The sequence below is a fragment of the Euprymna scolopes genome, chromosome 34 (genome assembly GCF_053919585.1).
Source record: "Euprymna scolopes isolate OS-2025 chromosome 34, ASM5391958v1, whole genome shotgun sequence".
NCBI classification, from domain to species: domain Eukaryota; kingdom Metazoa; phylum Mollusca; class Cephalopoda; order Sepiida; family Sepiolidae; genus Euprymna; species Euprymna scolopes.
In genome coordinates, this window is record NC_136515.1 from 74,979,603 (window position 1) to 75,005,878 (window position 26,276).

The 26,276-nt window shown below is 35.8% G+C and overlaps 1 protein-coding gene across 1 annotated transcript in view; it reads left to right on the forward strand.

Moving 5' to 3' along the window:
- The window catches only part of LOC145259259 (atrial natriuretic peptide receptor 1-like), a 115,599-nt gene that overhangs the window by 86,270 nt on the left and 3,053 nt on the right, over positions 1 to 26,276 (forward strand). The window contains exons 18-22 of the mRNA XM_080117095.1: positions 4,492 to 4,632; positions 6,564 to 6,687; positions 11,764 to 11,832; positions 16,344 to 16,506; positions 23,384 to 23,494. Of these exons, the coding sequence (XP_079973221.1) occupies positions 4,492 to 4,632; positions 6,564 to 6,687; positions 11,764 to 11,832; positions 16,344 to 16,506; positions 23,384 to 23,494 (608 nt within the window). The remainder of the gene's footprint in view (positions 1 to 4,491; positions 4,633 to 6,563; positions 6,688 to 11,763; positions 11,833 to 16,343; positions 16,507 to 23,383; positions 23,495 to 26,276) is intronic.

Genomic DNA, 26,276 nt, shown 5'->3' on the forward strand with positions numbered 1-26,276 from the left:
TGCCTAAATCAAAACGCGGATTCCATGAACAAAGCTTCTTTCTTAGAACTGCACGCCTGTGGAACTCTGTTCCGTCTGCCTGCTTCCCTCCGGACTACAACTTGGATGTCTTCAAGTCTAATGTTAACAAATTCCTAATGAACCGCCCCCTTAAGTAAACACTCCATCAAATCTCCACACTAACGTAATGTACTTGCAATAACCCTTATCCCTGAGTGGCTTCCGGGCCTTGATAAGTGGTGATCACTGTGTAAAAAAAAAAAAAATATATATATATATACACATACATACATACATACATACATACATATATATATATATATATATATATATATATATATATATTCTTCATTTTGTTGTTATAGAAGAAGTAAGTCCTGGAGAAGAAATTTAAAAGTTGGTTGGTTTGTTGGTTGTTTTTGATTTTACGGCATATCAACCTTTTTCAGGTTATTTAATGCCAAATCTAGTTATTTTGAGGAACGATTTTTAATGGAGTATTTTCTTTTTTTAAAGTCAGATTCTATTTAACCTATAGTTGGGACCCTAACAGGTACTACCACTCCGGGTCAGAGTGGACCTGGGAGCAATGGCAATTAAAGGGTGGCTCCACACTCCCCAAGGCCCGCAAGGTGGGGCCTCACCATCGGATATAGTTTTAGGTCATATCCAGGACCGAAATTTAAAAGTACGCTCCAGTTTCGAGCAGGAATATGAAATAAGAAAATAGTTGCACACTATTTGAAGACACTTATTTTGAATAGAAATTTGAATATTTTGAAAACTTACTTCCTCTATAACAACAAAATGATTTTAAAGTTTTCAAAATATTCAAATTTCTATTCAAAATAAGTGCCTTCAAATAGTGTGCAACTATTATTTTATTTAATATTCCTGCTTGAAACTGGGCGCGAACGCACGCGTCAAAAATGTACAGCTCGTACTTTTAAATTTCTTCTCCAGGACTTTCCTCCTCCATAACAACAAAATGAAGAAGAAGAAGAAGAAAAACTACAAACTGACTAACTACCTTGATGAAGCTATTTTTAACGAAATATTGGACTTTACAACACCAACAAAAGGACATAAAAATGACTTTATCATATTCATGACACTTAAAAGTTTTCAAAATATTCAAATATATATATATATATATATATATATACATATAGATAGATAATATATATATATATATATATATATATATATATATAGAGAGAGAGAGAGAGAGATAGATAGATAGATAGATAGATAGATAGATAGATAGATAGATAGATAGATAGATTGGAATACTGTTGCCATATCTGGACTGGAGCTGCTAAAAACAGCCTATCCTGCCTTGACAGAGTACAAAATAGACTTCGTGGCTTAGTGGGGGATGCCATTTTCTCTACCCTGCAACCTCTCTCCCACAGAAGAGACGTTGCGAGCCTATCCTTGTTTTATCGTTATTTCCATGGCAGATGCTCGTATGAACTCCAATCTCTGGTCCCCCCTCGCTAATCTTTCACGAAAAACACACGTCTAGCTGAATCCACTGTGAAAAATTTCCCCCACTCTTTATCTGTGCCTTAATCAAAACGTGGATTCCATGAACAAAGCTTCATTCTTAGAACTGCACGCCTGTGGAACTCTGTTCCATCTGCCTGCTTCCCACCGGACTACAACTTGGATGTCTTCAAGTCCAATGTTAACAAATTCCTAATGAACCGCCCCCTTAAGTAAACACTTCATCAAATCTCCACAATAACATAATGTACTTACAATAACCCTTATCCCTGAGTGGCTTCCGGGCCTTGATAAGTGGTGATCACTGTGTAAAAAAAAAGAAAAAAAAAAAAGATTGGTGTTGATTAATTGGGAATCGGGAATCGAAAAAATCGAAAATTTTGAGAGTATCGGAATCGGTATTGGAATCGAAAAAATGTGTGCCTATTTTCCGATGCCAACAATGATTCTTTTAAATGTTTTTTCATGTGATTTTCTTTAGAGAAATACATTCTACCGCTGTTAGTAATACTAAATTAGTGAACATGTGTTGATTTTAACCTATTCGTGAAACTAAAATCCCTCGCAATAGTATCCTTACGTTTAAGAAAATATCTGCACATTTAACATGTTTTGTTACGATAATCGTCAAAAATAACAACTTTATAGTTAAATATGTAGAGATTTAGAAAGAATCGGAATCGGGAATTTAATACGCATCGGTAATTGTATAGGAATCAGTAAAAATACTGGACTCGTCCCATCTCTAATATATATATATATATATATATATATATATATATATATATATATATATATATATATATATATATATAATATAAAGCTGGGCGTCTCTGTGTGTGTGGCTGGTCACGAATAGGCTCCTATATGGTTGACTATTATAGAAAACTGATTACATATAATGATAGATGTATCGAGACATAGGAATGGGTATGTTTTATCTTGCATAATGATGATTCATTAAAATTGTGAGGTCTGCGTACGCGCCTGGTCCACAACGTATGGAAATAAAAAATTTAAAAATTGAAAAAAACGTTTACAAGTGTTTTTGTTATAGATGTACATAATAATATTTTGATAAGTGTGTTTTAACTTAAATAGGGATGGTATAATAAAATTGTGGGACCTGCGTTCGCGCCTGGCCTCCATAGAATGGAAATAGGCACAAACTTTAATAAAGATTTTTCATATCTATTTGCGTAGGTATACTTTGATAATTATGTTTCAGTTTGAAGAAATATGGTATGATAAAATTATGAGGTGTTCGTTCGCGCTTGACTTCCATAGAATGGAAATATGTCACAAAGTTTAACAAGGGTTTTTAATATAGATCCACAGAATATTGTGATAAGTGTTTCAGTGTGAACAGGTATGGTATAATAAATTATGGGGTTTATCTATTTTATTTTTACTTTCATCATATTTTGCTTTGGTTTTGATATCCCCAAATTCGAAACTATTACTTTACAACCCTTCCTTTTCATTACCTATCATACTTTCATAAATCAGGATCCATTTTCTGTAGGCTGTTTTTGAACCCAGTCAACGACGGGTAATTTTGCTAGTAAACATATATATATATATATATATATATATATATATATATATATATTAATTTTATTTATACAAACATTAATGGCTACATATGTGCATACATGTTTCTGTAATCACCCACGTTGGGGGATTACGTCTTCAGGCCAAGAATTACCGTCGAAAGTGATATTTCCACCAAATACATTTTCTTATTTCGTTTATCAAGTTAGAATGCAACCTGGGTGGGAGTCATAAAAAACGGTAAGAGGATAAGTGAGGTCTTTGAAGATAATAAACACCTTTTTCATTCCCTATCCCCCATCCAACCTAACTTTTGTTTTTATGGCATAAGGTACTTGAGAATTTAGTTTTTTTGTCCAGGAGTCTGTAAATTAAGAACATTAGCTATGGTCAACTAAGTACTGACCGGTGCCTTTCAATCTACATCCATCCACACATACATGCAACACACACACAACACACACATACACAGACACCGCCACACACACACACTCACGTTAATACATATATTCAAAAGCAAATCTATGCTGTACGCTTTTATTTTACTCACAACATACGTACTGAAACTAGGCAATAACTCTAAACTACGCAGGAATAAAGTTAAAATTATAATAAGGTAAATAAAACTAAATAAAAAATAAATAAGAATAAATAAAAATAAAATAAAAATAAAAACAAATAAACAAACAAAATGTGAATAAACATAAAACACGAAAGTTATCTAAACCCCACATGTACCTATATATATTAATATATCAATATACTTATAAATGCCTACACTTTGCTACACCCGGGCATATATACACACACACACATACAAACATACGGAGACAAATACTGGCATTTTTCTTTACTTCTCTGTGTGTGTTTTATTCACGTAATTAGTATTCTCCTCCAAATTATTTATTTTATTGTTTTATTTTCTAAATACTACACTACACGCTCAAATTCAAGTTTATATTTATATGTCCCAACTATATCCTCTTCAATCTATGATAGCTTCGTATAAGTTTTGTATACATTTACGACCTCATCATTGACTTTGCTTAATGTTTTATTGCTTAAGAAGGAATTGTAATTAAAAGGTTAATTGAAAAATTATTAATCAAAATTTATCTTCACAACCGTAACGAGAAGTCACGTGATCGTTTCCTCTAACCTACTCGTCAGTCTGTGCGCACGTTCTTTTTACAATCTTTTCTTTTTCCTTGCCGTGATATCACTTCGTAGACGACTTGGTATCTGCATACAGCCGCCATACTCTGTTACGTACATGTGTGCTGGCTGCTAAAACTCTGTGGATTGTATTCTTTGTTTTTTTGTATGTTTTTGTTTTTTGTTTTATTCGTCCTCGACACACTTGCTGACTGTATACAACTACTAATAGATAATAAAGTTTTTATCCGCGTATTATCTTCTCTCTTTCAGGAATCTTAGTATGATTGACAATATGGTCGGCCTCCTCGAAACCTACGCAAATCACCTGGAAGATCTTGTGGTAGAAAGGACGAAAGAACTGAACGTGGAGAAGTCAAAAGTAGAGACGCTCCTGTTTAAACTCTTACCAAAGTAAGTGAACAATATTCTGAACAATAAGGGCGGGTATTTCTTCAGATGTATCCATTCAAATTACGCTTTTATCGATTAAAATGCTATTTCAAACTTAGGTATGACGAATCAACCGACCGACAGACTAAGTCTTATATTAGGTTGTTGCATAAGTTCACGCCGTTTCATAAAAACAAAATTGTTCTAAAACATGTTTGGATATTTGGTAAAGTGTTATGTATCATTAAAACGCACGTATTCTGTTCTACAAAATAATATTCATCGTTTTCTGCTCATATAATTTTTCTCGTTTTTCAGAACTGTCAAATCGATTGTCAAGTAGATTAAAAAATCACATTTTCGACACCTCCTTCTTTTCGCCTTTAATCGAGGTCAAAAAGCAAGCGAAGGATATTTATGCCGCATATGGAAAAAAACGCTATAGCTGAGAGAAATGTTCGAGATTGGTTTATCAGATTCAAACAGTAGTTTTGACCTCAGTAACCCTTCTCCTTCCGGAAGGCCAATCAAGACCAACTCAGGGGTCTTTTGAAGGAAGATGGCCATCAGACATGTAGAAAATTGAGTGAAAAGATGAAATGTGATTTTACCACAATTTCATGCCATCTTCAGGCGATGGGATTCACACAAAAACTTGGAGCTTGGGTCCTACACGAACTTATTTTTGATTTTCTTTTTTATAAAAACGGCAGGAACTTATGCAACAACCTAATAGATATGCTTGTATACGTCTAGAATAAGATGCGTCCGTTCAATCTGTGGAGTTATCAATGAAAATTGTATTTCGAACAGACCCACGACTTACAAACAGACAAACTATTTTAAACTTAAGTGACATGTGTAACGTAACGTGGCGTTACACTTTACTTTAGTCATTCATAAAAAAACTAAAACTGGAATACATAAAATTCCTGTTTCGACACCGCTTAAAAGTCTCTCCTCATCGTCCATCTCGCCCGATCAACATTTTTCTTCTCTGACCTCACGCCCCGAGCACATGGTACATTTTTCTCTCCTATTTTCCTTTTTCTTTTCTCGCACACTTCCTAATTTGCATATGCGCGTTTTTTCGGCTGCTGCTAATCTCTTTGCAAGCCAGCGCTCCTTTGCTGATGCTGATATTTTCCCACATTCTCATATGCACGATGTTACACATGGACTATTGTTATCACATCTAGTCTACGCTCAACATAATATTATACCTTATATATTATTTAATTTGAATTATTGAGATGAGTATTATTTATTAATTTTATTTATTGCGGACTATTATCCTCATCCTTTCTTGGTTGTTTCACGACGTTTCAGCCAACTATTACCACCTGACGAAGGCCAGAGGAATAGTTGGCTGAAACGTCGTGTATCAACTAAGAAAAGATGATGGTAATAGTCCGCAATAAATAAAATTAATAACAGTATACCGCCTAACAAAGTTCCAGTGACGAGCACATTGTTTCCATCAACAGAGACCATCTTTCCCTGATATTATGCTTTTTTTATTACTATTTCTTCAAGCTCAATCATTGAATACACCATACAAGCACGAAATCCAGCTAGGGATCGCGCAACATCAATCGACACGTTTAGGTCGAGTGAGATACTGTTGAAGATAAAAAGCTGTATAAGTAAATATTTATAATGTTACCTGAAGGTGTTTAATAACTCGAACGGTTAACATACAAAAATGGTTTTGTATGTGATTGAATGATGCAATGGGTGGTTACAAGTTGGGTAACTTGTTTGTAATGTATATGGGGAACGATCGAGCTGGACTCGTACTGCCATAATACTTCTTTATGCTATCATAACCGTCCTTTGTATACTAATCGAAGGTTTTGTATAAGGAAGGAGTTTAAATACTTTCTCTACAATAAAAATTATACATTGTGTTGAACTGATTTTTAAAAGAGTTTGTTTTTATTGCTTTAAAGAGAAGTCGCACAGACATTGAAATCCGGAAAAGATGTGAAAGCTGAATATTTCGAAGAGGCGTCCATTTATTTTTCTGATATTGTCGGCTTCACAAAAATCTGCGCTCAGAGTTCTCCGATTGAGGTCAGTATTTTGCATCACGGTTTCAATCCTAATTTACCTATACAATATCCAAAATGAAGACTAAAGCCTAATAACACTGGCCAACACATTTTTGGTGCCCAAGGTTTGTAAGCTGATTTAGACTAATTGGGGGAGGGAGTGATTCCGAAAATCATATTATTTTTTTCATCGAGTCGAATTGTTAAGAGATTTGCTATTTTATACCTTTTTTACCTTAAAATTAGGTGTTCTGCTTTCCTTTTTTAACCCAATATATCTCTTTATATTACTCTTAACTAAAAAGTTACTTTCTTCCTAATTTCCTCTTCCTGTTGGTCTTTACGTCCTTTTAGCAACCACTGGCGACATAGCCGCCTCTTCTTTATCCACTTCCAGCCTCAGCATCAACGGTATGTTTTACTCATTTCTTCTTCTGGACAATGTGTTCCATGTCTCATTTCTTTACGAAATTATTCAGTCTTTCGATTTCTTTAACTCCTTCATTTTCCTACCCTCGTTTATTGTTATTGATTTTACTTTCTCATACACGTCATTTTTTCTCCTTCAATTTTTACTTTTTCTCTTAAAATAAATATACCTGTAGATTATGTACTAGTCTTCACAGTCGTTATCTTTTTTAGAATTATTTATCCGACTGTGAAGCGTAGGTGCGTGCGACGACAGTACATTACGCGTTTTTCTATATATATTTTAGTTTCATAATTACAAGTATAGGTTGTTATTATAATGTATTCTAATTGAATATGACGTCACAAACCTTAAAATAAAAGTCAAATTTGCTATACAATGAAGTGTGTAGTTTGGAAGAAGTGGATACTGAGTAGTAAATAGGCCTACCGATTGTAGCATGTTTTTGTTGATTTCTGGGTCAAAGTAAAGTGTATTCTCTTAATGTTAGGAATTCATTTATAAGTCAGACAAGAAATAATAAAGCTGCTTTATTTTACTGTCGTTGCTGATTTTTGGAGCAAAAATTAACCATGGCTGCATCATCTCCTAGACGACGTTGTTTAAACAATCTAAATGTGTTTTGCTATATTTGCGTGGCAATATATTCTGTTTCCAATAGGAAAGGGATCAGTGAATTTGTAAAAAGTGCTTATCTTGCTTACTTCAAAGTAATGCTGAGTGATCAGGATAAGGGATAGGTATCCGATAATGCATTGCAATGATCAATATGCTGAGTATCTTTTTTTTTTTTTTACATTTCCACCCCAAACAAGCCACATTGCCACTTTGGTGTAGGGGGCTACTATCAGGGGCAGCAACTACTGGGGCACTATGTTGGGATTTGGGCAGCAAGATGTCGGTTAACGTTACACTTGAACTTTTGCATGTCAGTACAGTTAGGGAAGCAGGGACCTGGAATGGAATTCCAGAGTCTAGCGGTTCTGGGGAAGAAACTACTGGAGTAGAAAGATCTTTTACATCTAGGGATCTCTACTGTGTGGGGGTGGGATTTAGCAGCCTGTCGGGTTTGTCGAGGGTGTCTACGTCGTGGGGGCACAAGTGTCTGCAGTTCGTCAGAGCATTCACCATTAAAATACTTGTAGAACAGGCAGAGGGACGCAACATTTCGTCGATGGGACAGAGGCTGAAGCTTAGATGCCAGTTCAGGGCCTATCAGATTGGCGACTAATGGACAAAAAAGGATGGCAAGTCGCTCCGCTTTGGTATTCCAATGGTCTGGGATGAACCGAAAAACCATTTCGGTGACTGCTATTTTTGTGCAATCAAAACGAAAGGGAATCAATAGGAAGAACAGGAATTCCTTGGTTTATCCGATCCTCAAGTCTGCAATTAGGCCAATTCCACACTGCAGTGATATTACTGCTCCGGTGTTTAAAGGCTTGCCCGAGTTGGAATTGCCTGATTCCGAAGAAGACCAACCCTCTATTTTGTTCACTGACAATAGTGAAGCCACTGTTTCAGATGTCGGTTTTCCTCCTTCTTCACTGCCACAGCTTTTTTCTCAATGAGAACTTAATGAGCTGACTAGAGATCTACACATTTCCAAAGAAACTTCTGAACTTTTAGCTTCAAGATTTAAAGAAAAAAATCTACTTCAGCCTGGAACTCTCATAACCTTCAACAGAAAACGACATATTGAAGCATTGCTCTATTTCACTCAGTAAAACAACATAGTATATTGCAACATCGTTGCTGGCCTGCTGCTGTAGCTTGGTGTCGAACAGTATTATTCTCAAGATTGGCACCGTTTTATAGACAGTTTTAAAAGAACTTTAAAATGTGTTCTTCTTCACAATGGAACTTATATGGATCAGTTCCTCTAGGCCATTAAACGCCATCAAAGAAAAATATGATGAAAGCAAATATGTTCTGGAAAAGAGTTTATACAGACAACACTAATGGATCATATGTGTCGATTTGAAAATGCTTGGATTTCTCCTTGGGCTACAAGGTGGGTTCACAAAATTTCCTTACTTTTTGTGTTTGTCGGATAGCAGGGCAAGAACAGAGCACTGGATAAAAAAAATTTAGCCGGTGTGCAGTGAACTGATTCCTGGCTCTCTCAATGTTTTGGCTTCTCCTTTGGTGGAGCGTTCCAAAATTGTGTTTCATCCTCTTTACATAATGCTTTGCATCATGAAACAGTTGGTGAAGTCTCTTGAGAAAGACAGCGACTGTTTCAAATATATTTGCATGAAATTTGCAAGCCAAACCATAGAGAAATTAAAAGCTATAATTTTTTATGGACCTCAGATTCGAAATTTAATGACTAACGTAAATTTCTGTAATTTTATGAATCCTGCAGAATTGGGTGCCTGGACGGAGTTTACGAATGTAGTAAAATTCTTTTTGGAAAAATAAAGGCGGCAAACTACAAAGAGCTTGCTGAAACATTGCTTATAACTCTCCATAAACTGGATGCAAATATGAGCATCAAGTTACATTTTTTTCACAGCCATCTTGCCCGTTTTCAAGAAACCATCAAGACATCAGCGACATGGAAGTTCGCTGTCAAGGTCGTTGGGATGCCACCATGCTTGCAGACTACTGTTGGTCTGTCAACCCCGATGATGTCGGAGCCCCACATTCTAGAAAATCAGTAAAACCTCAATTTATGGATGATTATGTCTACGCTTAGCATTTTGTTTTTTTACAACTTAAGCTTTAATTTTGAATATTTTGCTGTGATTCCATGAGTGTATGTCTTAAAGTTACATAAGAATATTGTTCTTTGATTTCCCTGTTTTTATTATAACTATCGGCTTCCTACATAGCAGTAAAACAAGACCTAATAGAAAAAAGTGACAGCATTTATGAAATCAGCGCCCTTAAATTAGGTAAAAACAGTTGAAACATCTTAGGCACCATGACAGTTCTTTTGTTGGTCAGTGTCGATCGATGCCTCCGTTCGGTCTCGAAAGACAAAGGATACCCCCTGCAGAGGCAGCTGTGCGTGTAATTATGAGGTAAGGGTTGCACATTTCCCAACCACACCTCTCCTGAATCGGCACTGTTTGAGTCCAGTGGCAAGGAGAAGACCAGGACTACTGGAAACAATGCCGAGATAAGCAGAGAGCACATACAGCACCTGGTATTCCCAAATGGTCACCCATTTTAGTACTGACCAGGTTCAACGTTGCTTTGGTCAGTGTAATCTTTATTAACAAAAATATAATCACTTTAATTTATATTTCTCTTCTGCGTGTCTGTCCATTCCACTTTTTCCTCAGAAATTACTGGGAAGATCTGACAGAAATTTTGTATGGACCTTAGTTATGATAAGGTACAGCGACTTAAGTATTATGGTGTCCGTTTGATGTGCAGTAGATGATTACTAAGAATTAATAGGGGTTAATCAGGATTAGTATTTACTGCAAAAATTGAACACAAATTTAACCATATTAAACAATCAATTTGACATAAAGCACTCATTTAGAATGAATGCTTTATGCCGAATAAAAAATGAAACGTACGAGTATCCGGAAACCCTGGCTCGCTTCTGTAATCATATATGAAAAGTTATTTTATGGGTAAAGAAAACGGACTTAATCTCATTCTTAATAATAACTATCATAATAAAATAAATGTATGCTAATGACCAAATAAAATTGTGTTTAAGCTTAATAACTTTATAAAAAAATAAAGCAAATATTTTTGCATTATTTGAATTCGTCTGATTACTGTTCTCATCTTATGTGTTATTTTCACAACGTTTCGGTCAATGTAACCTTCAGGTGTAACTTGTTGAACTCGGGAGTCTTTCTGTCGAACTTGGGAATCTGCACAGAATTTCGAATGGAAACATGTTCCGTCAGCCATTAGTGGGTAGAAGTCCTAAATAATTCGCAAAATTATTTTGAGGCCGCCCACACTGGAAATTGAACCTTCAACCTCCAGAAGAGTATAACTTACAACTGAATAATCAGTCTGTGCCCTTAACTACTTAGCAACTGTCAAGGAAGGGGACAGCTTGAAAATTGATTATACCTGTCTTGGAACTGGTAATTTTTATTTTTACTTAAAATGTATAGAAAAAAATCTTAGAGGAACAAACGTTGATTAATTCATAGTAATTGTCTGTATTTTTGAGATGAGGTGTTTTCATTGATCGAGATTGTCGGACTGACTTCCTCATCTTGGTTGTTATTGTCACAACGTTTCGGCCGTTTTGCCCTCCGGCCTTCGTCAAGTGTTTTGTATCGAACTGGGGAACCGTTTGTTAGGAGTCTCGAACCCAACCCTTTATTATTATTACGGGGGTACCGTGTTCGGACTCCAGCTAGGCTTTGGGACATAGTTGCTGATTCTCTGTTTTGAATGTTACTTTTTCACTGCCTTCGTTCAGGATTGAACTCAGCACCTTTGGGTAACTGTAAACTTTGATACAACGTCTAGGACCACTCGGCCATATGTCACTAGGACATATTTAGTATAGTAATAGATAGTATTTATTTATTTATTTATTTATTTATTTATTTATTTATTTATTTATTTATTCATGCATGCATGCTGAAAAATACTTTTCAGTTTGATTTCTCTGGTTGGATATTAGAACAGAGGTTAGAGTATGCCCTGGGATCTGAAGACTTTTATTATTTTTTACAGGTGGTCAACTTACTGAATCATTTATACCAGACATTTGATAATCTCATTGAAAACTTTGACGTCTACAAAGTAAGTCACAGTTGATATTTATCTCGATTTTTATTTATTTATTTATTTATTAGCATCCATGTAGAATAAGGATCGTGCCATCGTCGAAATATTCAGGGCAGTTTACACCGGAAGGTGCCGAATGAAATTTCGTGTTTTGGAAGGTATTTTTGTTGATTTTTTTGAGGGGGTGCAAATGCTGGACAATTTTTTTTTTTTATTAAGAAATGTATTATTTTTATTATTACGAAGATAATTCAATAAAAAAAATTAATTAAATAATGGAAACAATATTCTTTTGTTGTGGTGGTGGCAGCGGTGAAAAAAAATACAATGAATAGTTATTAGACAATTTGTACGAAACATAAAAAAATGAAAATTCAAATAAAGAAAATTCACTCATTGTAAAATGAAAATTCAAATAAAGAAAATACACTCATTGTAAAATGAAGATTCAAATAAAGAAAATACACTCATTGTTAAATAAGTTTCATGAATATTTTTAGATTGATATAAAATAAGTTATTTGAAATTTTTATGACTTCTTTCTTTTTTATATATTTTTTTTAATCAAGATAAATTTTTAGTGTTTTTAAAAGAAACCAATGACATTAAACATGTTTTCTTAATTAACGTTAACTGTTGTAATTTCATTGGCGCAACGTTTTTGCATATTTAGGCGTTTTACGTAAACTGCCCGTAAAATTCCGACGACAGCACAGCCCTTATTCTGCGTAAGTACCTAATTATTTATTTTTGTACAGCAGCCGTTTCCCCATTAAGGACCTCTTGATATTTACTTCCCTGTTTAGATGTAGAATAACGCTAAAAAGTAGGGGGAGATATATGTTGATCAAGAGACTTGGAGATCGTGCACACACACAAATTCCCGGTTAGCAGATAACAAAGAAAACACTACGTCGGACTTATGCACATATATTGACCTCTGATGGAACAAAGAAATAATTTGTCAGTAAAAGCAAGATGTTCGATGGGCAAAGAAATAGAAACCGACAGAGGCGCACGATCGTTACATCGTTAGTCGGTCAGCTTCAACCTCACCTTTCACCGCCCTTGCACGATATATCTAATAACCACTGCAGGCAAAATAATAATTAAATAAAAAAAAAACGGTTTTGTTATAAAACTGTCGCTATATTTGATTGTCAAACGACTGGAACAAGCTTGAGTGTATATATTTATTTAGCAGCACACATCTTCGTAGAAGTGCAGCAAACATGATTATACATACGTGAGCAATAAAGAAGTCGTTACAGAGAGACAGACACACAATACAACAGCATTAACCCAGTCTTTTGTATTAATGTAGTTCTTCCGGCTATCCATTCTGATGTGTCTATTTTGTGGATACATCTCAGGTTTTGCGCTTTTAATATTTTTTAAACCAATATGCATGCATTCCTTGCTTTCTGTTGCTTTCCAGTTTATCATCTTTCTAGAGTTTCTTCGATAATTTCGATTTCTGTCCTTTCTGCAATTTCTTTAATCTCTTCTTTTATGTTATTCAGTCATTCTAGCATTGTTGTTGTGGTCTTGTCAGTTTCCCTCTGCCGTGCGAGAAAATTACTCACATCTGAGAGTATCCTATATTTTTACAAAGCCACAATTCGCTCATGCATAGAGTATTGTTGCCAGATCTTGGCAGGTGCATGTACCCAGTCTTTCTCTCCTAGAAAGATAGCGAAAGATTATGGGTAGATGTACCTGCCTAGATATGGCAACGATAGGAAAGACTAGGTTCCTAGATGCCAGAAAGCCTTCTATTCTAATAGTTTCTTCGCAAAGACTGCTAAGCTTTGGAATTCCCTTCCGGTTTCATGCTTCTAAGATGCAGAAGTTTAAATGTAGCACAGACATCAGCTCTCCACTTTATCCCCTGTAAACGTGATTCCAATTAGTAGCGCTCAATTCCAGCTGGCAATACATCCTGATTGGGTGAAAAAGTGTATTAAAAACTGTTGCCTCGAAGTGTCTTGTTTCTACCTGGTCTGGTGTACAGTTCGATGTAATAATCAAAGAAGAAAGCATCCGCGTGTGTGTGTATTGTGCGACTATACAACTTACCTTTGGATAGGATGTGAGAGGGAGAGAAATTAAAGATGGCATCTATGGATTTATAAGGTGTAGTCTTGTAGAATCTCACGAGATCTCATCTTCCACTGCACACGTATGCAAATGGAATGGGGTCAGTTTTCTAATAAAATGCCTGTTGGCAGAGGTGATGGGGAGAAAGCGTGCTGGAAGTTGAGAGAGAAAGTTGGCCGTGACGAATTCTAGCTGAACTTTTGCTGATTTTATTTTGTTTTGCTATTTACCAGCCCATTTAACTGCAAGCTATTTCGGCGTAATGGGGGACAAGTTCGACCGTAAATTAATACCAGAATTCGACGGCTCCACCGCGGTACTTGGCTGGGTGGAGAAGGTGGAACTGCATTGCCTGTTGTCTACTGTGAAGAGCATTGAACACGTGGTTCCTCTAATTCTGTCGCGGTATATCATCCTGTTACTCTGTTTTCATTCTTCCTCTGTTTATATGTTGAAAAAGATTGTCTTTCATTGTTTACAAATTTGTCCGATTTGAGTCTGTCTTATCTCAGTAATCCTTTTATTTATTTTTGTTTCAGTTCTTCTTGTTTCTTATTTAGTCTTTCTTCTTTCTGAATTGTATTTCCCTTTGCCGCCGCTTTTTTTTCACTTCTCTCCTATTTATAACTTTAGCTGCTTTTTGAAGATTATTAATCTAAATTTCAGGTCTGATTTCCCATCCAGTAGTTTCTAAAAGTTTTCTTGTTCTTCTTAGATATTCTTTTTGAATATTTTCTTACATTTCTGTAAATATTATGATGTCCGTTTCTAGAATTCACACTTATTAATATTTATTACATTTTTCAAGCGTCCTCGTGGCTTCTTGATTGGCCAGTTTGATGCCCTCATGTTTTTCCTTTCATCCTATTTATAGCTTTACCTTGTTTTTGTTTGTTTGTTTTGTTTTTGTTGTTGTTTTTTGTGGTTAAATAGCCAAAAGTTAACTATTCTACAATTTCTAAGCAACAATTTCCAGAGTTAAATTTGACGCACTGCTGTCAAAACTCACTACTTCAAATCTGCGACATTGTTGTCAAACCTTGCTACATCAAAACTCAACATTCTACTGTCAAAACTCGCTAATCCAAATCCGAAACTCTACTGTCAAAACTTGCTACTCCAATATCCGAATACAAATTTCCTCAGACTCTGAAAAATCAGCCTTTTTTATTCAAAACCGAAAGCATTTCATTTGCATATTAGATCACAAGATCACAAACATAAAGAGAAACAGCAGTTATTTTTTTCTTCTTTACTCTTCGTTTTGCCTGCTAACGAACACTACAGGCTGCACAAACGCAGGTTTGTACCAATTTTCTTTCAAAGCATTTAATCATATTTTTTAAGCTTGTTAATCTGAGTTTAAAGTCTAAATTTCGATTCAGGGTTTGTTTTGTGGGGTGGTCCTTTGCTTTGGTAGGTACCATCTTGGAGGACGACGATAGTGTCTTTGGATATTTCCAAGAATAATGTTGAAATTTAATATTAGTTGCGGTATAAAAGTTATGTTTTAACGAAGGAAGAAAATCCTTCAATCAATTCCGCCTCCCTTAGTCCAAACGATGGGTTGAGCAGTCGTTCTTGTGTTCTTCCGTGCAGATTCGACTGGTAACGTCTGAAAAAAGCTGATTGTGTTGATCAGCTCGTATATGATTTTCTAAGTTAGCACCTGCTTATTACTTTCACATGCATGTGTTACTTTTTGGGGGGGTTGGAACGATTTTCATTGGTTGGAAATAATTTAACTTCGCACGTTCCTGTGAAAACTTCCTTGCGTTTGGAAGTGACAAAGAAAGAGAATTCCAATAAAGAAAAGAAGACCCATTGACTTTGTAGCATTTCGTAGGAATCACTTTGCGATTAAGTCGCCATAGTTTCATGGCAGCAAAAAGTAATTCAAGACTATTTTTACCACACAAATTAAGTTCTAGCTATTTTTTTTGTTTCTGAATTTTTTTTAGATGAGGATTGATCATTCGTGCTATTTGTATTCTTCATACTACTGTTCTCATCTTGAATATTATTTTCGCAACGTTTCAGTCGATGTAACCTCCGGCCTTCTTTACATGTGTCTTGTCGAACTCCAGAATTTCTGTCAGATTCTGGAATTTGCACGGAGTTTCCAACAGAACCCCTTATCTCAGCCATGCTCTCGTTCCCTCAGCTATGACTTGATAGAAGTCCTAAGTAATTCGCATTTGTATTTGGAGTATCGCCTCCACGGAAGATTGAACCTTCAACCTCAAGAAGAGTGTAACTTCACAACTGAATTTCACCAAATACTTTATCCACTATGCCACAGGTCCTTCAAAGATAAGAACAGTAATCCAAAGAATCCGAATAAGATTTTGATATTTTTTATTTCCCTAATGATTTTTTATTGTTGTTGTTGTTGTTGTCTTCCCTTTGTTTCTTGTTTCTTTTAGGTTGAGACGATTGGCGATGCTTATATGATTGCCAGCGGCGTTCCAAAGAGAAATGGTAAACGTCACATCAAAGAAATCGTCGATTGTTCTGTCGATCTCCTCAATTCAATCAGTCGTGTCAAGATTCCTCACATGCCGGCTAAACATTTAAAGATTAGAATCGGTAAATATTCATTTCTAAATTATATACTACTAGCAGGCCGCCCGGCGTTTCCCGGTCACAAAATATGCATAAATATTATATTTTAATTCTTACATAAACTGAGACATGTGCATGCGAGTATTATGTTTTTTCTAAACAGTTCACTTCTTGGAAGTAAAAAAAAAGATATTCGAGCTAGAATCAAAACCAAAATCTAAAGACAGTGAGTCAAGTACGATAACCATTAGGCTGGCTTGACACGTTCTTTAAAAAGTGCTTCCAAACCTACTTATTTTTAACATAATAAATATGTCATGTGAACCATTAATGCATGCGCAATCGTGGAACAGTTAGCAAACAGATAAAAATCCGACGACTCCAACGTACCAATTTTTAAATTTTTACCCCTTAGCAACCGGTTTTTCCATATGGAAATCGATTAAAAAGTTTTCCACGTGTCCGAATATACAAGATATCAAATTTCCACTTGAGTGTGATTTTCGAAACGTTTTGGTCGATGTAATCTCTCCGAAGAAGGTCAGAGGTTACATCGACCAAAACGTTTCGAAAACCACACTCGATGAGAGCAATAGTCTGAAGAATCCAAATAATACAAATAACTAATCCTCATCTCAAAATTTCAGGAATGTCATATCAAATTTCAAGTCTGTAGATAAAAAATATCCGTTGAGTATATAGGTTGAGAGTTGTCACACACACACACACACACACACACACACACACACACGCACTCTCACTTTTATATATATACTAGAAAATGTACCTGGCGTTGCCCAGTATTAAACTTAACGCTAAATTCCTTTAAAAAAAATAAAATAAAATAATGGAAAGAAACAGAGACATGTGTATGCGAGAATTTTTTTTCAAACAGTTCATTTCTTGTAAATAAAAAAAAATACTCTATCTAAGATCAAAATCAAAACGTAAAGACTGAGTCAAGTACGATAACTATTAGGCCAGCCTGACACGACTTTAAAAATTATTTTCCATACCTACTTATTCTTAACAAAGAATCTGTCATGTTTTCCGGCCGCACATGCGCATTCGTGAAGCAGTTGACAAATAGATCAAAATTCAATGACCCCCCTCCCCCTCCCCCAAGAACAATTTTTTCAATTTTCATTCTGTAGCAGAACTTTTCCAACTGAAAACCGATTAAAAATGTCTAAATTCTAAATCCCCTTTATACCAAATTTCAAGTTTGTAGATCAAAAATTCGTTGAGTTTATAAGTTGAGAAGTGTCCTCACACACACACACACATTTTATAGATACACATAACCCGTAGAGATATAAATCATTACACATGCAAAATTTCAGCTAGATCAAACAACTGGAAGTGGGTCAGGGGCATTACTTATTGCACGCCCCTCGTATATACATTACTGCTACCATTCACCTTGTTTTTGAAGTTTGTTAATCTGAGTTTAATGTCTACATTTCCATCTCAGCTTTGTTGTTTTGTGGTGTGGTCCTTTGCTTTGGTAGAGGCCATATTTAATTAATTGTGGTATAAAAGTTATGTTTTAACTAAGAAAGAAAATCCTTCAGGCCATTCCGACTCGTTTAACTGAAACAGCGGGTTTAGCAGCCATTTTGGGGGTCTTCCTTGCTGAGGCGACTGGTGAAGTCTGAAGAAAGCTGATTCTGTTGAACAGCTCGCATAGGATTTTCTAAGTTAGCTCCTACATATTACTTTCCCATGTACGTGTTACTTTTATGTACATTGGCTGAAAATACTTTGAATTCATACGTTCCTGTGAAAACTTCCTTACCTTTGAAAGTGACAAAGAAAGCAGATTTCAAAGACAAAGTCATTGCTAATACTACCACTAATACTACCACCACTAATACCATTACCACCACCACTACTACTACTACAAGTTATACCGTGCCATAAAAATGACAGTATAGGCTTCTCCTTAATTTTGCTTTGGCCAAATTCACTAACATGAAGGTTTTTTTATGTACTAATCTGTAAACGCTTACCTAGGCCCAAAAGCCACTCGAGAATAAGGAGTAATGAGTAGAATTTGATTATTTAAAATGACAGATTAGCAAGAATCGGTAAATATTAATTTCTAATTTATATATATTGGAATTTCCACTCACCCTGCAAATAGATTAGAAATGAACAGTTGCTGATATTACTGTAACATAGTACACGTTTACACACATAGACCCAACACGTTGTAGACTAGTTCACAAAGGAGACAAAGAATAGAAACAAATTTCAACTCGCCGTTTCAGAGTTTAAGGAAAGACCTTTATTCCTCATTCTCCACCATGCATGACTTCTCATTATGGCCGTGACGTCACCGATGTCTCTAACGTGATTATCTTCTCTGACGTCTCATCGGTCTGTGCACACATTTTTTTATAGTCTTTTTCTTTTTCCTTACCGTGACGTTACTTTGCACACGCCACAGCATTAGCATACAGCCAATGTATGCACATCTGCGTTCTGTTACATTAAGTGTTTGAGGTTCATTGCTAAAATATAACCTTATAAAAAATATAACCCTTATAAAAAAATATAACCCTTATAAAAAAATATAACCCTTATAAAAAATATAACCCTTATAAAAAAATGAAAATAAGAAAAAGCATAGCACGAGGGTTTATTTCAAATTCAATATAGACACAAGCACTCGCTATACCTTTTTCAAACCGCCTGGGAATTCATTTAATTTCCATATAGAAGATAAAATATCAATAGACATCTACAGATATGAAAGTTTGATTAATTCCCAGGCGGCTTGATAATCTAGTAGCGAATACGGACGCCAAATATTGAATTCTGGCAATTTTGTCGGAATATGTTCTGTTTTTACGCTTGTAAAACGAATGCACGGATACTCACAAAAAAGAAGGCTAAATTTTTTACTTTAACTGCAACTTAGCACTTACCTTTAAATTGAGGGCTTTTGTACGCTTTCAGGTATGCTGAAAATGAATATCACATTCAAATTTAGGGCAGACAAGTAGTTTTATGGATATCTGGACACTTTTTCCAATGTATTACTTAATGGATTTCAGTGGCCGTCACCATTCTTAACTTGGGGAGGGTGCCTTTTGTAACACGCATACGCATTAATACTTGTTCGGTTGGGAAAAAACATGGTAGACAGTGAAAACAAAGGATTACGTTGGATAATAAAGGTCTTAATATCCAGAAAACTACTTCTGTGCTCCAAATTTAAGTGTGATAATCATTTTCAGCATACCAGAAAACCTATCAAAGTCATCAATTTAATGGTGAATATTTGCATTTAAAAAGGACAATACCAAAAGAAGAAAGTACCCCAACTCAGTTTCTAGAAAAGGATTCGAGTACAGTTTCTAGAGAGGGAATCAAGTACAGTTTCTAGAAAGGGATTCGAGTACAGTTTCTAGAGAGGGAGTCAAGTACAGTTTCTAGAAAAGGATTCGGATACAGTTTCTAGAAAAGGATTCGGATACAGTTTCTAGAAAAGGATTCGGATACAGTTTCTAGAAAAGGATTCAGGTATTGTAAGCATTGCATACAAAAGAAGTGAAGTGGAAGTGCTGGTTGCGAGAGGATGATCTATTTGGATCAACTGCAAGACAATGGAGATGAATGAGAACTCGGATATGGACAAAATATATCAAGATGGCGAAGCTACTGAAGTTGTCAAAAATTACCATTTACATTTTTGTATTATGATATGGACAAAGTATATCAAGATGGCGAAGCTACTGAAGTTGTCAAAAATTACCATTTACATTTTTGTATTATGATATGGACAAAGTATATCAAGATGGAGAAGCTACTGAAGTTGTCAAAAATTACCATTTACATTTCTGTATTATGATATGGACAAAGTATATCAAGATGGCGAAGCTACTGAAGTTGTCAAAAATTACCATTTACATTTTTGTATTATGATATGGACAAAGTATATCAAGATGGAGAAGCTACTGAAGTTGTCAAAAATTACCATTTACATTTTTGTATTATGATATGGACAAAGTATATCAAGATGGCGAAGCTACTGAAGTTGTCAAAAATTACCATTTACATTTTTGTATTATGATATGGACAAAGTATATCAAGATGGAGAAGCTACTGAAGTTGTCAAAAATTACCATTTACATTTTTGTATTATGATATGGACAAAGTATATCAAGATGGCGAAGCTACTGAAGTTGTCAAAAATTACCATTTACATTTTTGTATTATGATATGGACAAAGTATATCAAGATGGCGAAGCTACTGAAGTTGTCAAAAATTACCATTTACATTTTTGTATTATGATATGGACAAAGTATATCAAGATGGAGAAGCTACTGAAGTTGTCAAAAATTACCATTTACATTTTTGTATTATGATATGGACAAAGTATATCAAGATGGAGAAGCTACTGAAGTTGTCAAAAATTACCATTTACATTTTTGTATTATGATATGGACAAAGTATATCAAGATGGAGAAGCTACTGAAGTTGTCAAAAATTACCATTTACATTTCTGTATTATGATATGGACAAAGTATATCAAGATGGCGAAGCTACTGAAGTTGTCAAAAATTACCATTTACATTTTTGTATTATGATATGGACGAAGTATATCAAGATGGAGAAGCTACTGAAGTTGTCAAAAATTACCATTTACATTTTTGTATTATGATATGGACAAAGTATATCAACATGGAGAAGCTACTGAGGTTGTCAAAAATTACCATTTACATTTTTGTATTATGATATAGTCCAGGAAACAAGAAATAGGGAGGTAATTCCAAAGGCAAGCTGTTCAAGAAGAGTTAGAATGCTTTTCGGCATCTGCAAATGAAAAGGTGTGATCTTGTTGCTTGTCAGGTTTGTCGGGGGGGGGGGTATTTGTGTTGAGAAGGAATACAATTCCAGTAAGTTCGTCAAAGCAAATAATGTAGTGACGCAGGGTGTCTAAAAGGTCACTGAAGGGTTGAAAATCTTTGTCATTTTACCATTAATTATTATTTTTCTCTATTTCAAATGGTCCAGGATATGACCTTAAACTATATCCGATGGTGAGGCCCCAGCTTGCGGGCTTTGGGGAGTGTGGAGCCACCTTTTAATTGCCATTGCTCCCTAGTCCACTCTGACCCGGAGTGGTAGTACCTGTTAGGGTCCCAACTATGGGTCAAATAGAAACCGACTTTAAAAAAAAAAAAATATATATATATATATATATACACTCTATTAAAAAATTGTTCTTCAAAATCACTGGATTCGGCATTAAATAACCTGAAAAGAGTTGATATGCCGTAAAATAAAAACAAACAAACAATCTATTTCAGATATTTTACAAATAATATTTTGGAAATTAATTATGGATAAGTATAACATTGCACAATGTAAGCAAGTTGTAAAAGTGTTTTTACCAAAATCAGGGGTCAATTGTTTTGACACAAAAACTTAACATTTTCATGTAAGAGAAAGCCCAAGTCACAACACAATTCAAAACATTGTGCGCCGATATGAAGACCAAGGAGCTACACTTTATCTTCTGTGAGCTGGCAGACCTCCAAACGTGATCACAAATGAAAATAGGGAAAGAGTTTGAGAGAACATGGAGCAGCATCCTGAAACATTGATTTGGCGACGTTCCGCACAACTTGGGATATGTCGAAGCTCACTACACAACATTCTGCACAGTTTAAAACTGTTTCCTTATAAAGTGAGCTTGTTCAAGAGTTGAAGTCTGAAGACTTTTAAAGAAGGGTTCAATATGCAGTTCAAATGCAAGAACTTCTTCGAAATGATCCCAATTTTCTGCAAAAGTTGATTATGTTAGATGAAGCCCATTTTCATTTGAATGGATTCGTTAAGAAACAAAATTACAGATTTTGGGACTCTGAAAATCTGAGGGCAATTCACATAAAAAGCAGTTGCATCCCATAAAGTGCACTGTATGGTGTGCAGTAACGGAGAAGATTATTGGACCTCATTTTTTTGAAGATCAAAACGAAAATGCTGTCACTGTTACTGGGGAGAGATACCGGACTATGATTAGAGACTTCCTGTGCATACAAATTCAAAATAGGCCCGGATTATGGTTCCAACAAGATGGAGCAATGGCACATATGGTGAGAGACACCATAGAGCTTCTCAGGCAATGCTTTGGCGACAACATTATCTTTCGCCATGGCAATGTCAAATGGTCACCGTGTTTCCGAACTTTTTTTGTGGGGATATTTTAAAGAAAGAGTCTATGTTAACAAATCCGAAAACTTGCAAGAATCGAAGGAAGACATCAGGAATGAAATAAGAGTTAAATCGCAATCCAGAGATTCTGCAATCTGTCATGAATAATGTTTTGGAAAGGGCACAAATATGTGAAGCTGAAAATGGGCAACATTTAAAAGACATTTTTTATAAATAAAGATTGAATTTTGTATTTTAATTTCTCTGTGTCTTAGTCAGATTGTGTTAAAATCACAGAACGCTATCATGAAAAATAAAGAATCTAAGTTCAAAATCTTTCAATGACTTTTTGGACAGTATTTGTAAAACAAGCACAGGGATGTAACATTGGGATATGTCGCAACTCGCGGAACAGAGGAATCAATAAAGCCATCCATTGCATGTAATGTTATACCGATGATGATGATGATGATGATGATGCAATTTACTGCAGTTTCACAATTATTCCCGATCATCAGAATACAGGGAGGTAATGATGGTTAAGTGGTTAACGACATGGTCTGAGGACCTCGGTGTTCCAAGTTCGAATCCAGTTCATTCTACAAAAATTACTTTCTAGAAAGAATTCTGACTGGAAAATTAGAGAAACCAATGCCAACAATAGATTCTTGTGATGATGATCATCATCATCATGATCGGAAGTGTAATGTTGATTTTTATTTTATTCCTAAGGCATTCACTCTGGAGCCGTGGTTGGTGGAGTCGTAGGCAACAAGATGCCTCGTTACTGTTTGTTCGGAGACACTGTTAATGTCGCGTCCCGTATGGAATCCATGGGTATCCGTAAGTTTTCCTCTTGCGTTTTTTGTTTTTTTTTGTCTGTTTTTTTCTTTTATACTACGGGTTTGTAGCAGTAACAACTACACGCATCAATAGCAGCAGCAGGGAGGTGATAGTGGCTCAGTGGTTAAAAATGCAGGCTATCAACCTTTTTTTTTTACTTGCGTGTCACCTCTTATCAAGGCCCGAAGGCCACTCGAGGATAAGGGTTAATGAATGTAAAATGGTAGTGTAGTAACCGTTAATCGTGTAGAATTTAATTATTTATGGAGACGGCTCAACAAGAACTTGTTTACATTGGATATGAAGGCTACCATGAAGCAGGGCAGTGGAGCAGTGTTCTCCAGGCAGGCAGTGTGTGTCAAGTTCGAACTCAATTTGTTCCATCAAAACACTTTCACTTAAGGACGTTGTCAACCTTCATGTGGTGTCTGCTATAAGTACCCTATGTCTTTCCAAAAAGAATTCCTAGTAGAAAGATATTGTGGAATCGTATGCTAACAAAAAATCATCATCATCATCATCATGTATGATGATCAACAAACAAACAATCAAACAAACAATCAAATAAACAAACAGCAGCAGCAACAAACCATAGTTAGCAATATTTTTAATATGTGCTTGATTTATGAGCTGGATTTGGGTTGGTGCAAGCATTTAACTCCATATCTGGTTTGCCTAATCAGAGGTCATCGCTCATGCAAGCTGAATACTATACTGGAATTGATAAAAGGGAGCGCCCACTATGATTTTCTCTCAGCCTCGAGACAGCATCACTATCTCATTCATTCATAGGGCTCCATTCGAACATGATTTATTTGTTTCAACACAACCAAAAATCCCACTAAAGTCTCTCTCTGGTCTACCATTATTTTCACGGCAGATGCTCGACTGAGCTTTAATCTATGTCACCACCCCAATAAAACATTCATGGCAAACTCTCACCTGTCAATGGTTTTCCTTATTCTCCGTGTCTAAAACTAAACGAAAATTACATAAGCAGAGTTTTTTCCTCTGAAGAACATGATATGACAAATCTGCTTCCCAGCTGACTGTAATATTTTTTTTTATTGAGGAGTCACCACTTATCAAGGCCTGAAGGCTGCTCGAGAATAATAGTTACTGAGTATAAAGTGGTCGATGTGACAACAGCTCATTAATAAGTTTTGGTGGGAGTTGGCAGGGGACAGAACAGCAAGAACTTGTTCACATTAGACTTGAAGACGACAATGTTATAGTCAGCTGAGAAGCAGGCCAGTGGAACAGAGTTCCACATGTAGGCAATTATAGGAAAGAAGCTTTGTTCATGGAATTTGAATTTAGATTTGGGCACTGATAGAGAGTAGGTCGTATGGTCGTTTTCAAGTCCAATAGAAACAAATTCTTGTTGAGTCATCTGATTGAATAATCAAATTTTACCCAATTTCAATCTTCATGGTGTTTTTGCACCTAATACTCCTTAAACGTTAATCACAAGTGGCCTCTGGGCTTTGATAAGCAGTGACTCCCAAATCAAACAATCTCCACTTGACGAGGAGTATCAATGAGATTGTCAGCTGTATGTGGATCTGTACGATGAGTAAGCTGAAAACGATCAAAGTTGAACACTTACCATGAAAATAACGATAGAGCAGAGATGAACTCACAACATATCTTTTGTGCGAAAGTAGGAGTAGGGTGATGAAGAGGTTCTTGCCCACTAAGTTTCGAAGACGATTTTGTACCCTGTCAAAGCAGATAAGGGTACTCCTGGGAACTCCTCCCCTGATGTGACAACAGTACTTCATTTTAGACCGTATTTGACTCTTCTACATGTAGAGGATTGCATCACAAGTGAGATACTTTCTGGAGTATTAGAACGATGCTCACATCTTCAGTGATTTTGCCAACGGATCTGATGTACATCTTCCATTTAAAGTCAGGGATAAAGGTCAATACTAAAAGTTTGTCGAAGCCGAGTGCTTCATTAAGGTGAGAGGCATTCATTTCAACTGAAGACAAAGAAGTCATCTCAGCGTTGGTGTTAATCATGGTGTTGCCTCACCTGATACTCATTAATCCTTCCCCACCTCGACCAATGTACGGCACAATCACGTTGACACATCTGTTCTCGCCAAATCACCGAAGTAAAGCAACGTTGAGCCTGGCCAGTACCAGGTGGGTGACCATTTGGGAAGGCTAGGTGCTGTATGTACCTTCTCACACTCATAAAACGAATCCAGTTGCTACAAAAGCATCTACAAAGTTGTAGATGGCCTATGCCCCTAAGGGGTTGAAGGCTATGGCATCCCCACCAATGAAAATGGCCTGCTGGATTTTGATAACTCCATTTTGGCCTTTTGGCCAGAAAACAGTGAGCATTCTACCACCTAGAGAGGGTTGGGAGGGTCTTAATAACATTTTGATTCATTTTTTTAACTTTTTCTCCGCACCCTAAAGCGAATGAAATAAAATGAAAGATTTTTATATAGTTCTATGCTTATAAATTTAATTTGTTGTTTGTTGTATAAAAACGTAAAAACAGTACAAAAAAAAAAAGACAAATAAGATTCATGGGTCATGTCTACAGAAAAAAAGAGGAATAAGATTCATGGGTCATGTCTACAGAAAAAAAGAGGAATAAAACAGATTAGCTTGACAGGAAAGATAATGGGTAGAAGAAGCAGAGGACAACAGCGAGAAACATATGTTGATAGTCTGAATTCCTGGGCAACATTAAAATTGATGAGCAACAATGAATTCATGAATGCCTCAAGAGAGAGAGAGAGAGCCATAGTTGAAAATG